Source organism: Sebastes fasciatus (assembly GCF_043250625.1).
Source record: "Sebastes fasciatus isolate fSebFas1 chromosome 17 unlocalized genomic scaffold, fSebFas1.pri SUPER_17_unloc_1, whole genome shotgun sequence".
NCBI classification, from domain to species: Eukaryota; Metazoa; Chordata; class Actinopteri; order Perciformes; family Sebastidae; genus Sebastes; species Sebastes fasciatus.
In genome coordinates this window covers 42,501-55,516 of record NW_027428129.1, presented here as the reverse complement: position 1 = coordinate 55,516, position 13,016 = coordinate 42,501, and the positions used below count along the sequence as shown (strand labels likewise).

At 40.1% G+C, this 13,016-nt stretch overlaps 1 protein-coding gene across 2 annotated transcripts in view; it reads right to left on the bottom strand.

Annotated features, from left to right (window-relative positions):
- Window positions 1–6,761: 6,761 nt before the first annotated feature.
- The window catches only part of tmem106bb (transmembrane protein 106Bb), a 12,558-nt gene continuing 6,303 nt past the window's right edge, over window positions 6,762–13,016 (bottom strand). For both annotated transcript variants that reach the window (XM_074628033.1, XM_074628034.1), the window contains exons 3-8: window positions 12,912–12,975; window positions 11,823–11,982; window positions 10,003–10,143; window positions 9,822–9,871; window positions 9,480–9,533; window positions 6,762–9,082 (exon numbers count right to left, since the gene is read on the bottom strand). In XM_074628033.1, the coding sequence (XP_074484134.1) occupies window positions 8,944–9,082; window positions 9,480–9,533; window positions 9,822–9,871; window positions 10,003–10,143; window positions 11,823–11,982; window positions 12,912–12,975 (608 nt within the window). In that variant the 3' untranslated portion in view covers window positions 6,762–8,943. The remainder of the gene's footprint in view (window positions 9,083–9,479; window positions 9,534–9,821; window positions 9,872–10,002; window positions 10,144–11,822; window positions 11,983–12,911; window positions 12,976–13,016) is intronic.

Below are 13,016 nucleotides of genomic sequence, written 5' to 3'. Positions count from 1 at the left end.
GGTTACGTCACGTGAGGGAGGAGTTAGGGAAACCCCGAGGCGGCGTCGCCACGCAAGTGGTTACGTCACGAGGGAGGAGTTACGGAAATCAACGACCTCGCGAGAACGGAACTGTTAAGTCCCACGTGGTCGATGAGAGAGAAAGAAAGAAAGTGTGTAGGAGTGGGGGTTGCTCTGGTGACGAAGGCGCCACGGAAATCAACGACCTCGCACGAACGGGAGGGTTAAGTCCCGCGTGGTCGATGAAAGAGAAAAAGAGAGAAACCGAGACGCTCTGGTGCAGCACAAAGAGATTTTCAAGGAAAACCCACGGCGGGGTGCACACAGTAGTCAACAATAACACAGTATAACACAGTAAAATACACAGCAAAAATACACAGCAAGCCAAACAAAGCAAAGCAAAGCAAAGCAAGCAACAAGCAACAACAAGCAGCAAACAAAGTACACAAGCAAAACAAGCGGACTCGGCGGTCCGTACGTTTACTATAAAGCACAATAATTCTGAACTATTGTGATACACTTTCACTAATCTCTGCCCAGACACAAGCCTCTTACTTGAATCGCTTCTTCGGAGCGATTGTGATGTGGATCGTCGTTAATTGGTCCGGCGGCGTCGTGCTGGCTCGGACAATAACGGGCCGTTTTGATGCTCGTCAGCGGGGGAAGAACGGCAGGGCTGGCTCTCCGTATGGCAGCGGATGGAAGCAGCTGATGTGAAGACGGCGGGGCGGTCGTCTCTTCCTTGGTGAAGGACGCGGATCCGGGTCTTCCTTCTATAGGTATGGTGGTCTGGACGTCTGATGAACTCGACAATGTCTTTACTCGTCCGGCGAGGTCAGTTACTGTGGCTCGATCTTAAAGGGAACGCTGCAGCGTTGGGTACCTCCTGGAGCAAACGTTGTTCGCGTTGGAAAAGGGACGAGCTTCTCAGGTAGCGTGCTTTTATCTCTTGAGATAGTGGGCGTTTCCCGGAAAAGACCCCACATTTCCTGTTAGCCTCGTCCAATGGGGCTGCTCCCATTTGGATGCAACTGAGATCTCGCGTGAAGACGCGAGATTTCACGAGATGGCGGTTTAGTCTTTGTTCTGTTATCAGGCTTTAAATCACCCATGTAGGCCGGTAGCTTAGGCTAACTCCTAAGCTCTGCTCTCGGCCGCTCTTTGTCTCGTGAGGTCCCTACACAGGTATATTCAGACAGACAGACAGGTGAATACAGGTATATTCAGACAGACAGACAGGTGAATACAGGTATATTCAGACAGACAGGTGAATACAGGTATATTCAGACAGACAGGTGAATACAGGTATATTCAGACAGAATGACAGGTGAATACAGGTATATTCAGACAGACAGGTGAATACAGGTATATTCAGACAGACAGACAGGTGAATACAGGTATATTCAGACAGAATGACAGGTGAATACAGGTATATTCAGACAGACAGGTGAATACAGGTATATTCAGACAGACAGACAGGTGAATACAGGTATATTCAGACAGAATGACAGGTGAATACAGGTATATTCAGACAGACAGGTGAATACAGGTATATTCAGACAGACAGACAGGTGAATACAGGTATATTCAGACTGTGGACTCAGCTCAGTAGCCATTGGCTACTGTAGCATTCACACATAGGTGTGAAATTCACTCAGGACAAAACCAGAGGAATCTCTTTGTTCCTCCTCTTTCTGCTCCTTCTCCTCTCACCTCCTGACCTGTGGAGGTGAGCTGCTGCTCTGATCTATGGCCTGTTGGGAAACAGCCATAGGAACACAAGGATCTTCTAACCAGAAGACGCGAGAGCCTGCATTTTTACCTACTAACTTCAAGCCACAACTGCAAGGAAGTTAGCACCAAGCTATCAAGCTGTTGGGAAGAAAGTATTGGAGCGATCAGCCTCCTCCAATCTGCACAACTGGATTTGAGCACAGCAAAGACGACATCTTTGACTTGGAACCACAACTTCAACACATGGAATTACAAACCCCTTTTCTTCCATGGATTAGTAACGTACTGGGCTTACCTTAGCAGTAGCAATTGCACATGGCTGAGCAAGACTGTTCAACTTTGATTTCTAGAATGTACTTGTATTGATTTGGTTTAATGTTATTCATTGAGTTTGACTGTGTGATATTATTTGTATTTGATATTTGGGTAGCTGGCTTCGCCACATCTGATGTGTTTCGTTATGCTTCACATAGACAAGGTCTTGCATGCAAACTAACCATCTTTTCTAACCTACTGCATTATCTGATACACATAAAGATCACATACAGAAACTGTGAATTAGTTAAACATAAACATACAACTTCAGATAATCTTAACCCCACATCACCCCCCTCTCTGTCCTTCCTGAGCACATGTGCTCCGAAGAACAAAGAGGCCATGTGGTGACATGTTGGCGGCCATCTTTGATCCCGCCATCTTTGTAGTTTTACAGTGCTCGCCCCTTTGGTCTGTAGGCAGACATCTTGAGACAAGAAGCCATCCCCTCTCTCTCTCTCTCTCTCTCTCACTCTCTCTCTCTCTCTCACACACACTGTGTTTGGTTTGTTTAGTTTAGTTATTTAGTTAGGTTAATATTGTGTTTTGAACCTTTATTATCTTGTAAATAAATGTTTGTGGAATATACACGCTGGTCTCTTTAATGTTGTACAAGAGTGAATAATGCCAACCTCTGCTATGTCAAGAACTCCGATATCCTTCAACCTTTACTATCTATTTTGGTTATAGTTATTAATTTAATTATTAATCAACGTTCCAAATTGATAGTTTAGTATATTTAATGAGACTATATAAACGTTTTGGTCATTGGTCCCTGATTCCAGGGTGGTGCCCCGTTTATTATTAATGTTTATTGATCATTTTTATTAATATCCATCCATCTGCAACCGCTTATCCCGTTAGGGGTCGCGGGGGGGCTGGAGCCGATCCCAGCCGACATTGGGCGAAGGCAGGGTACACCCTGGACAGGTCGCCAGTCCATCGCATTATTAATATTAATAATTATATTATTTATTATTAATTTGCTAATAACCAAACCTGTTACTGCCAAATCCCTGCAGCAGCTAGTTAGCACCTAGTTATTAGCTAGTTAGCAGCTGGTTAGCAGCTGGTTATTAGCTAGGTATTAGCTAGTTAGCAGCTGGTTATTAGCTAGTTATTAGCTAGTTAGCAGCTGGTTAGCAGCTAGGTATTAGCTAGTTAGCAGCTAGTTATTAGCTAGGTATTAGCTAGTTAGCAGCTGGTTAGCAGCTAGTTAGCAGCTAGTTATTAGCTAGTTAGCAGCTAGGTATTAGCTAGTTAGCAGTTAGTTATTAGCTAGTTAGCAGCTGGTTAGAAGCTAGGTATTAGCTAGTTAGCAGCTAGTTAGCACCTAGTTATTAGCTAGGTATTAGCTAGTTAGCAGCTGGTTATTAGCTAGGTATTAGCTAGTTAGCAGCTGGTTAGCAGCTAGGTATTAGCTAGTTAGCAGCTAGTTATTAGCTAGTTAGCAGCTGGTTAGCAGCTAGGTATTAGCTAGTTAGCAGCTAGTTATTAGCTAGTTAGCAGCTGGTTAGCAGCTAGTTATTAGCTAGTTAGCACCTAGTTATTAGCTAGGTATTAGCTAGTTAGCAGCTGGTTATTAGCTAGGTATTAGCTAGTTAGCAGCTGGTTAGCAGCTAGGTATTAGCTAGTTAGCAGCTGGTTAGCAGCTAGTTAGCAGCTAGTTATTAGCTAGTTAGCACCTAGTTATTAGCTAGGTATTAGCTAGTTAGCAGCTGGTTATTAGCTAGGTATTAGCTAGTTAGCAGCTGGTTAGCAGCTAGGTATTAGCTAGTTAGCAGCTAGTTATTAGCTAGTTAGCAGCTAGTTATTAGCTAGTTAGCAGCTAGTTAGCAGCTGGTTAGCAGCTAGTTAGCAGCTGGTTAGCAGCTGGTGCTGCTAGTTGCTTTCACTGGAGAAGAGTTGTCAACACTGGGCTGGTTTTAGGTTTTTAGGTTGGATCATTTTTAGAATCTAATGTAAAATGTAATAAAACTCAGATAGCAGATAATCCTGTTTTAAAACTTTATTCATGCTCCCACAATAAACAGTTACTGTCAATAATGACCAACAGAATAGAATGACATTAGAGACGAACAGAATAGAATGACATTAGAGACGAACAGAATAGAATGACATTAGAGACCAACAGAATAGAATGACATTAGAGACCAACAGAATAGAATGACATTAGAGACCAACAGAATAGAATGACATTAGAGACCAACAGAATAGAATGACATTAGAGACGAACAGAATAGAATGACATTAGAAACCAACAGAATAGAATGACATTAGAGACCAACAGAATAGAATGACATTAGAGACCAACAGAATAGAATGACATTAGAGACCAACAGAATAGAATGACATTAGAGACCAACAGAATAGAATGACATTAGAGACCAACAGAATAGAATGACATTAGAGACCAACAGAATAGAATGACATTAGAGACGAACAGAATAGAATGACATTAGAAACCAACAGAATAGAATGACATTAGAGACCAACAGAATAGAATGACATTAGAGACCAACAGAATAGAATGACATTAGAGACCAACAGAATAGAATGACATTAGAGACCAACAGAATAGAATGACATTAGAGACCAACAGAATAGAATGACATTAGAAACCAACAGAATAGAATGACATTAGAGACCAACAGAATAGAATGACATTAGAGACCAACAGAATAGAATGACATTAGAGACCAACAGAATAGAATGACATTAGAAACCAACAGAATAGAATGACATTAGAGACCAACAGAATAGAATGACATTAGAGACCAACAGAATAGAATGATATTAAAGACCAACAGAATAGAATGACATTAGAAACCAACAGAATAGAATGACATTAGAGACCAACAGAATAGAATGACATTAGAGACCAACAGAATAGAATGACATTAGAGACCAACAGAATAGAATGACATTAGAGACCAACAGAATAGAATGACATTAGAGACCAACAGAATAGAATGACATTAGAAACCAACAGAATAGAATGACATTAGAGACCAACAGAATAGAATGACATTAGAGACCAACAGAATAGAATGACATTAGAGACCAACAGAATAGAATGACATTAGAAACCAACAGAATAGAATGACATTAGAGACCAACAGAATAGAATGACATTAGAGACCAACAGAATAGAATGATATTAAAGACCAACAGAATAGAATGACATTAGAAACCAACAGAATAGAATGACATTACAGACCAACAGAATAGAATGACATTAGAGACCAACAGAATAGAATGACATTAGAAACCAACAGAATAGAATGACATTACAGACCAACAGAATAGAATGACATTAGAGACCAACAGAATAGAATGACATTAGAAACCAACAGAATAGAATGACATTACAGACCAACAGAATAGAATGACATTACAGACCAACAGAATAGAATGACATTAGAAACCAACAGAATAGAATGACATTACAGACCAACAGAATAGAATGACATTAGAAACCAACAGAATAGAATGACATTACAGACCAACAGAATAGAATGACATTAGAGACCAACAGAATAGAATGACATTACAGACCAACAGAATAGAATGACATTAGAGACCAACAGAATAGAATGACATTAGAAACCAACAGAATAGAATGACATTAGAAACCAACAGAATAGAATGACATTAGAAACCAACAGAATAGAATGACATTAGAGACCAACAGAATAGAATGACATTAGAAACCAACAGAATAGAATGACATTAGAAACCAACAGAATAGAATGACATTACAGACCAACAGAATAGAATGACATTAGAGACCAACAGAATAGAATGACATTAGAAACCAACAGAATAGAATGACATTAGAAACCAACAGAATAGAATGACATTAGAGACCAACAGAATAGAATGACATTAGAAACCAACAGAATAGAATGACATTAGAAACCAACAGAATAGAATGACATTACAGACCAACAGAATAGAATGACATTAGAGACCAACAGAATAGAATGACATTAGAGACGAACAGAATAGAATGACATTAGAGACCAACAGAATAGAATGACATTAGAGACCAACAGAATAGAATGACATTACAGACCAACAGAATAGAATGACATTAGAGACGAACAGAATAGAATGACATTAGAGACCAACAGAATAGAATGACATTAGAGACCAACAGAATAGAATGACATTACAGACCAACAGAATAGAATGACATTAGAGACCAACAGAATAGAATGACATTAGAAACCAACAGAATAGAATGACATTAGAAACCAACAGAATAGAATGACATTACAGACCAACAGAATAGAATGACATTAGTGACCAACAGAATAGAATGACATTAGAGGTAGGAGTCTAAAACTGAAAGGTATTTAGGGACTGTTGATGGAGCATGTGAGGATAAAAACAAGGTGCTTCTCTTTAAATCCCAAAAGTATTTACAGGATTTTGACATGAATGCTGTAAATACACAACTCTCTGATTTCTGGTCAAAGATGAAAAAATATACATGTTTCATCATCAAAATATATTATGAGGTGAAATGCTGGACAAAATAGTGCGCGCTTATTTTCATGTAAGGTAGAACAGGTAATGATTAATTAATATGCAAATCAACATGTGAAGTCATAAAGATCATTAAACCACAGGATGACGTCAGATAAACACGCATCAGCAGGATATGAGGATTTACTCAAGAAATGTTGGACATACTACATGATAGCAAAAATACTACTACTTATGATAATAATTTAAAAAACAAAACGGCCCTTCATGATTTAGCCACCAAAAGGCTTCAGTGGTCTGCAACGTGTGTTGAATACAATAAATACTTTGAAATTTGATCTCCAGTTTTGTACCACTTTTAAAATATTGAGAACCTAAAGAGTTAATACAGCGGGCTGGAGAGGAACCGATGTTTCAGGAAAGTCATCACCAACAATTTGAAAATTACAGAGACGGTCAGAGATGTGACTCCTCTGAAGTGATGAATCCTCTTTAATGAAAGAGTAGCGCCCGGTGGTGAGAACGAGTGGTGCCTTCCTGCTCTGTCCATACCCTGTGCAGCATTAATGTAGTGATCTATATGATCCTCAGTCTAAAGAGGAGTTCAGGCCTAAGCCTAACCCTAACCCTCTAAAGACGAGTTCAGGCCTAGGCCTAACCCTAACCGGCAGGCAGAGAACAATGTTCCACTCGTATCTTTAAAATGAGACGCTGGTTCCTTCATTTCATTACAAAGTTAAAGAGAAAGAGTTGAAATGTATAAACTATAGTAATGAACGATTAAACCAACTGAAAGCAGAGTTCAGTCAGAGAGAAACATTCTGAACAACATGAGTTTATCTCTCTGATCAGCAGTAGTTAAATCCTGTAATGGAACAACACCTCTTCTATCTCCATAGAGCCCAACACCATGGTGGAGACCTGGGAGCTGCTAATAAAGCTTCTATTTAAATATACTCATAAAGTGCATTATGGTCTGGTAGGAAAATACTCATCAAGTTTTCAACTCTACATTTATTATTTTAACAAATAGCCTTCCTGTTCCCTCCTCTTGCATTAACCATAGATGATGGTTTATAACACAATACTGTTTTATAAACCATCATCTATGGTGTTATAACACAGTATCCTGTCACAGTGAAATGATGATGCCACTTCAACACTGTTGGACCAAAACTAAATTATATAAATTATACTTTCATCATGTTCATCAGTCCTGATCAGTTTCAAATTAGTTATCTTTGGAACATAATTTAAAGGGCCTGTTTGTAAGAATCATAAATGTGTTGTTAACAGCTTCACCTGTGTCCGTTAGGTCAACTAAAGTCAGCGTCCTGTTGCTGGCGCTTGTGCTCGCTCTACATAGACATGAAGGAGCATCACTCAACACAGTGAGGAGACACACGTCAGCTAAAAGCACAATATCACTCTATATTCCAGCTGCTTGGCAGTAATGTTAGCTGACCAGACCAAGGTCTCTCCATGAATCAATGCTGATCCTAGTGTTGGCTTTTCCCGCCTCAGCCTCCCGACCGCGGCCGGAGGGAACGGGGGAGACGATAACGTTTCTCTCTGCGGAGCCCCGTCACTTCACAAGACACGGGAAACCTCTGTTGGTCTGGAGGAGCTGCAGCAGTTATTTCTGCACAAACGTCCACTGAACATTCACTAGATATTCTCAGAGCTAAACTAACTCTTCTGCAGTGAGGAGTGAGCAGCATGCACGTGAGAGGTGGAGAGAGAGAGAGAGAAGGAGCGTGGTGTGTGAGTGAAGGCAGGCAGAGGAGCAGAGGAGCAGAGACTCCGGTCCTGGAGACCAAAGCTACGGTCTCCTCCGCGTCCTCCGACCGCGGCCAACACTGTTTAACAGCTTCACTAGATACAACCAAGAGGTTTTGGTGCTTCACTGGAGTTTGTGTTGGAGTCTGAGTCTGAACAGCAGAGACACACGAGAGACCATGAGACACGGAAGAAGTTACAAACAGTCCCTTTAAGTGTTCAGTGTACTTAGCTCCGCCCTCTGGTGTCTCTTCTGGTTGCAGTAAACAGTTTTACTGTAACTAGAAGATGCAGATTTTAGGAGTTTTCTGTTCTAATGATGAGATATGGATCTCATCTCACATACTGTTTATCGTGGTAAGAAGATATAAATCTTGTAACTGTGAGATAATTGTTTAGCATCTTAAAATGAGGACATGAGAAGCTATAATTATTACTAGATAGTTTTTTTTTCTTTGCTGAATGCAACGTGCTTCCATAAGAAACATCACGATTTGATCTCAGTGTGGGAACTGAAGTAAACTCTGGTTGTTAGACACTGTAGGTGGAGGAGAAGAGGAACACAGTGAACCATGGAAGGCTTTAGCTCCCAGGGTCAGGAGGACAGAGGACAGAGGACAGTTACTCAGCAGGATGTGGGAGACTGAACGGTTGGGTCATCCCTCTGATAGAGGTGGTGTTCCCTCCACAGTCCACGTACTGGTACATCTCCTGAGACACCTGCTCCGCATGACCAAAGTAGGTGGTGGTGACGGTCACTCTGCAGAGGATGGAGAGGACCGAGGTGAAGCCACCAACACTCTCTACTCTCAGATTAACACTCTCTACTCACAGATTAACACACACTACTCTCAGATTAACACTCACTACTCTCAGGTTAACACACACTACTCACAGATTAACACACACTACTCACAGATTAACACACACTACTCTCAGATTAACACTCTCTACTCACAGATTAACACTCACTACTCACAGATTAACACACACTACTCTCAGATTAACTCTCTACTCTCAGATTAACACTCTCTACTCACAGATTAACACTCTCTACTCTCAGGTTAACACACACTACTCTCAGATTAACACTCTCTACTCTCAGATTAACACTCACTACTCTCAGATTAAGGTTAGAATAAAGGAACAGGACTCACTGCATCATGACGACGATGTTGTGGACCTTGATGGTTTGCAGAGTGCAGTAGTCACTGGAAAATAAAACAAGTGATAGTAAACGTGGAATGTGGGTCCATTAAGATAAGACATACAACGTTCGGTTGGGCTGGTTGTGCACATTACCATACCTCTACCTTTTAATCTCATTCCCACTATAAACCAAAGTCTCTCTATAGGTATATACTGTATGTGTATACAGATTTGCATATAAGTAACTGTATATATTCTATTCTATATTTGTATATATATTCTATGTTTGTGTGGCGTGAAGGAGCAACAACTTCCATTGTTGTTAAATGACCAATAACTGTGTAACTTACTACATGTAGTTCATCTCATCTGCGATGATGGTGGGGACCATATAATCAATCTGAAACAGAAACAAAGAGTCAGAGTTGTCCCCGCTCAGAGACATATATACTGTATATATATATATATATATATATATATATATATATATAAAAATATACGGTTGACTGGAGAACAGACGGTGAACTCTACCTGTTTCATGTCCAGCGGACTGATGGCAGTCATGTTACTGATGCGAGATTTACCGATCACCGTCTTGGCAAACTGCACCTGAGCTGTGATGTTGGCCACCTCCACGGAGTAGTAGTTGTTGTTGGTGATGTTCAGAGTGTTCTGGAGGAGAGTTCATCAGTATTAGTACGGAGGACACATGTTTCTTTAACTCATTATACCACCAAAACGCTGTGTTTACTAGGTTATGTCATGTTGATTTCTGATATATCTGGGTTTATATCTTGGTTTACTCTGAAATGTGTCACATCACAGAAGATGCGGACGCTACAGCTTCCCTTTCACTACATATTAAAGGGGGGGGGAGGGGTGTCACCATTTAACCTCTAAATCAGAAGCTGATCGGTATTAACGTACGATCTCAACCACTGATTTGATTAAGTATGTCATATAATCCAAAGGCTTGACAACTAGTGCTGAGTGAATTAACCTGATTTAATATCACAATTAATTAAAAGCATGATTAAAATAGAAGCTTTAAGTTAAATCCGTCTGTTTTACCTCTCTTACAACTAACTGAACATAGACAATGAAAAAAGTCTGTATTATTAGCTACTATATATGTCATCTGCACCCCCAAGTGACATTTCTCTATCGTGCCCCATCATAAATATCATAAATAGGGTTAGGGTTATCATATCATATATCATATGTCATAAAGACGCTGATTTCACCTCTGCTGTTATGAACTAACCCACCTACTGGCTCAGTTTGGGTTGGATGTGATCCGTTGTTTTTTCAGATACATTCTGTAATCATTCAGTCCTATTGAACCCTTACTGAAGCCCTTAAATCTAAACATTCAGTCCTATTGAACCCTTACTGAAGCCCTTAAATCTAAACATTCAGTCCTATTGAACCCTTACTGAAGCCCTTAAATCTAAACATTCAGTCCTATTGAACCCTTACTGAAGCCCTTAAATCTAAACATTCAGTCCTATTGAACCCTTACTGAAGCCCTTAAATCTAAACATTCAGTCCTATTGAACCCTTACTGAAGCCCTTAAATCTAAACATTCAGTCCTATTGAACCCTTACTGAAGCCCTTAAATCCAATCATTCAGTCCTATTGAACCCTTACTGAAGCCCTTAAATCTAAACATTCAGTCCTATTGAACCCTTACTGAAGCCCTTAAATCTAAACATTCAGTCCTATTGAACCCTTACTGAAGCCCTTAAATCCAATCATTCAGTCCTATTGAACCCTTACTGAAGCCCTTAAATCCAATCATTCAGTCCTATTGAACCCTTACTGAAGCCCTTAAATCTAAACATTCAGTCCTATTGAACCCTTACTGAAGCCCTTAAATCTAAACATTCAGTCCTATTGAAACCTTACTGAAGCCCTTAAATCTAAACATTCAGTCCTATTGAAACCTTACTGAAGCCCTTAAATCTAAACATTCAGTCCTATTGAAACCTTACTGAAGCCCTTAAATCCAATCATTCAGTCCTATTGAACCCTTACTGAAGCCCTTAAATCTAAACATTCAGTCCTATTGAAACCTTACTGAAGCCCTTAAATCTAAACATTCAGTCCTATTGAAACCTTACTGAAGCCCTTAAATCCAATCATTCAGTCCTATTGAACCCTTACTGAAGCCCTTAAATCCAATCATTCAGTCCTATTGAACCCTTACTGAAGCCCTTAAATCCAATCATTCAGTCCTATTGAACCCTTACTGAAGCCCTTAAATCCAATCATTCAGTCCTATTGAACCCTTACTGAAGCCCTTAAATCCAATCATTCAGTCCTATTTTTGACTGAAGCTGGAGCTCACCGTGATGTTGAGGTAGACGCTGCGTTTGTCTTGGTCGTAGCTGACAAAAACAGACTTCACCCCGACGTAGGACACATCGATGGAGCGAGGGAAGAGGAAAAAGACAGCCAGACTGGACAGCAACAGGCAGAGCGCCACTGACGCTGAGACATACAACTTCCTGAGGAGGAAACAAGACAACCACATCATTTCTTTACTAAACTGTAAACTACTAACTGCTACAGAGCTTTAACCAGACTGTCATATTCTAAATGAATAGAAGAATGTTGGCGCTCAGTATTTTATGCCGGTATCAACGTTGTCACATCACTCTATAGATGAAACATATTCATTTACAGCAACATAAATCACCGTGTGTCACCTCTATCCTCCATCTTGACAACTACCAGGTGAACAGTGGAATCCACATGAATAGGAATCTACAGGAATGTATTTGATTGACCAATCAGTGCTTTGCTTGATGATGTCACTTTGCGTTGCAGCAAATGATGAGCCAGGATGGTACGGAGACCGACACCAGACCCTGTGCTCACCAACCATAACTGGTAACGTGCACTACAGCCAGAGACACGGCACAGAAATACTGGGCAGATAATAAATAACTGCAGAGAGATAGTTCAGCACGTAACTCCTCATGAGGAAACTGTTGTCAGTTCATATATTAGAACCCTTCTGACAAAATCAATTACCTTCTTCTTGAGTTTTCTTGTTTCATTTTCCATCAATCTTTTATTTTCCGTTACTCTCCTCCCTCTAATAGATGTTTTATGTTTGTTAAAATCCATGTAATGGTTTTAATAGCTGGTAGTTTAAATAGATTATCTAATAAAGACAAAGCATTTTAATTTAGAATAGCAGTATAATGCTACAGTCCTTCAGAGCTGGACAGTTATATGAGAATAATGCACACAGTCCAGCCGTCACTATCACTTTTCTAAACACAAACAATCATTTCTGAGTGGGTTTGCTAAACTTGTATAACTACACATATACATGCAAATACTGATGTAAAGCTGTAAAGCTGTCATTATTAAGACCTTAAACGACGTCAGTGGCTCTGAAAGAACACACAAAGACAGAAGTACGTACGTCCTCCTGGGTCGCAGCCTCTGGTCGCTGTATGGAATCAAAGCCACCAGTTGATTCTCTTGTCCTGAAACAAATCAATGATGAGTCACTGTCAGCTGTTCTTTA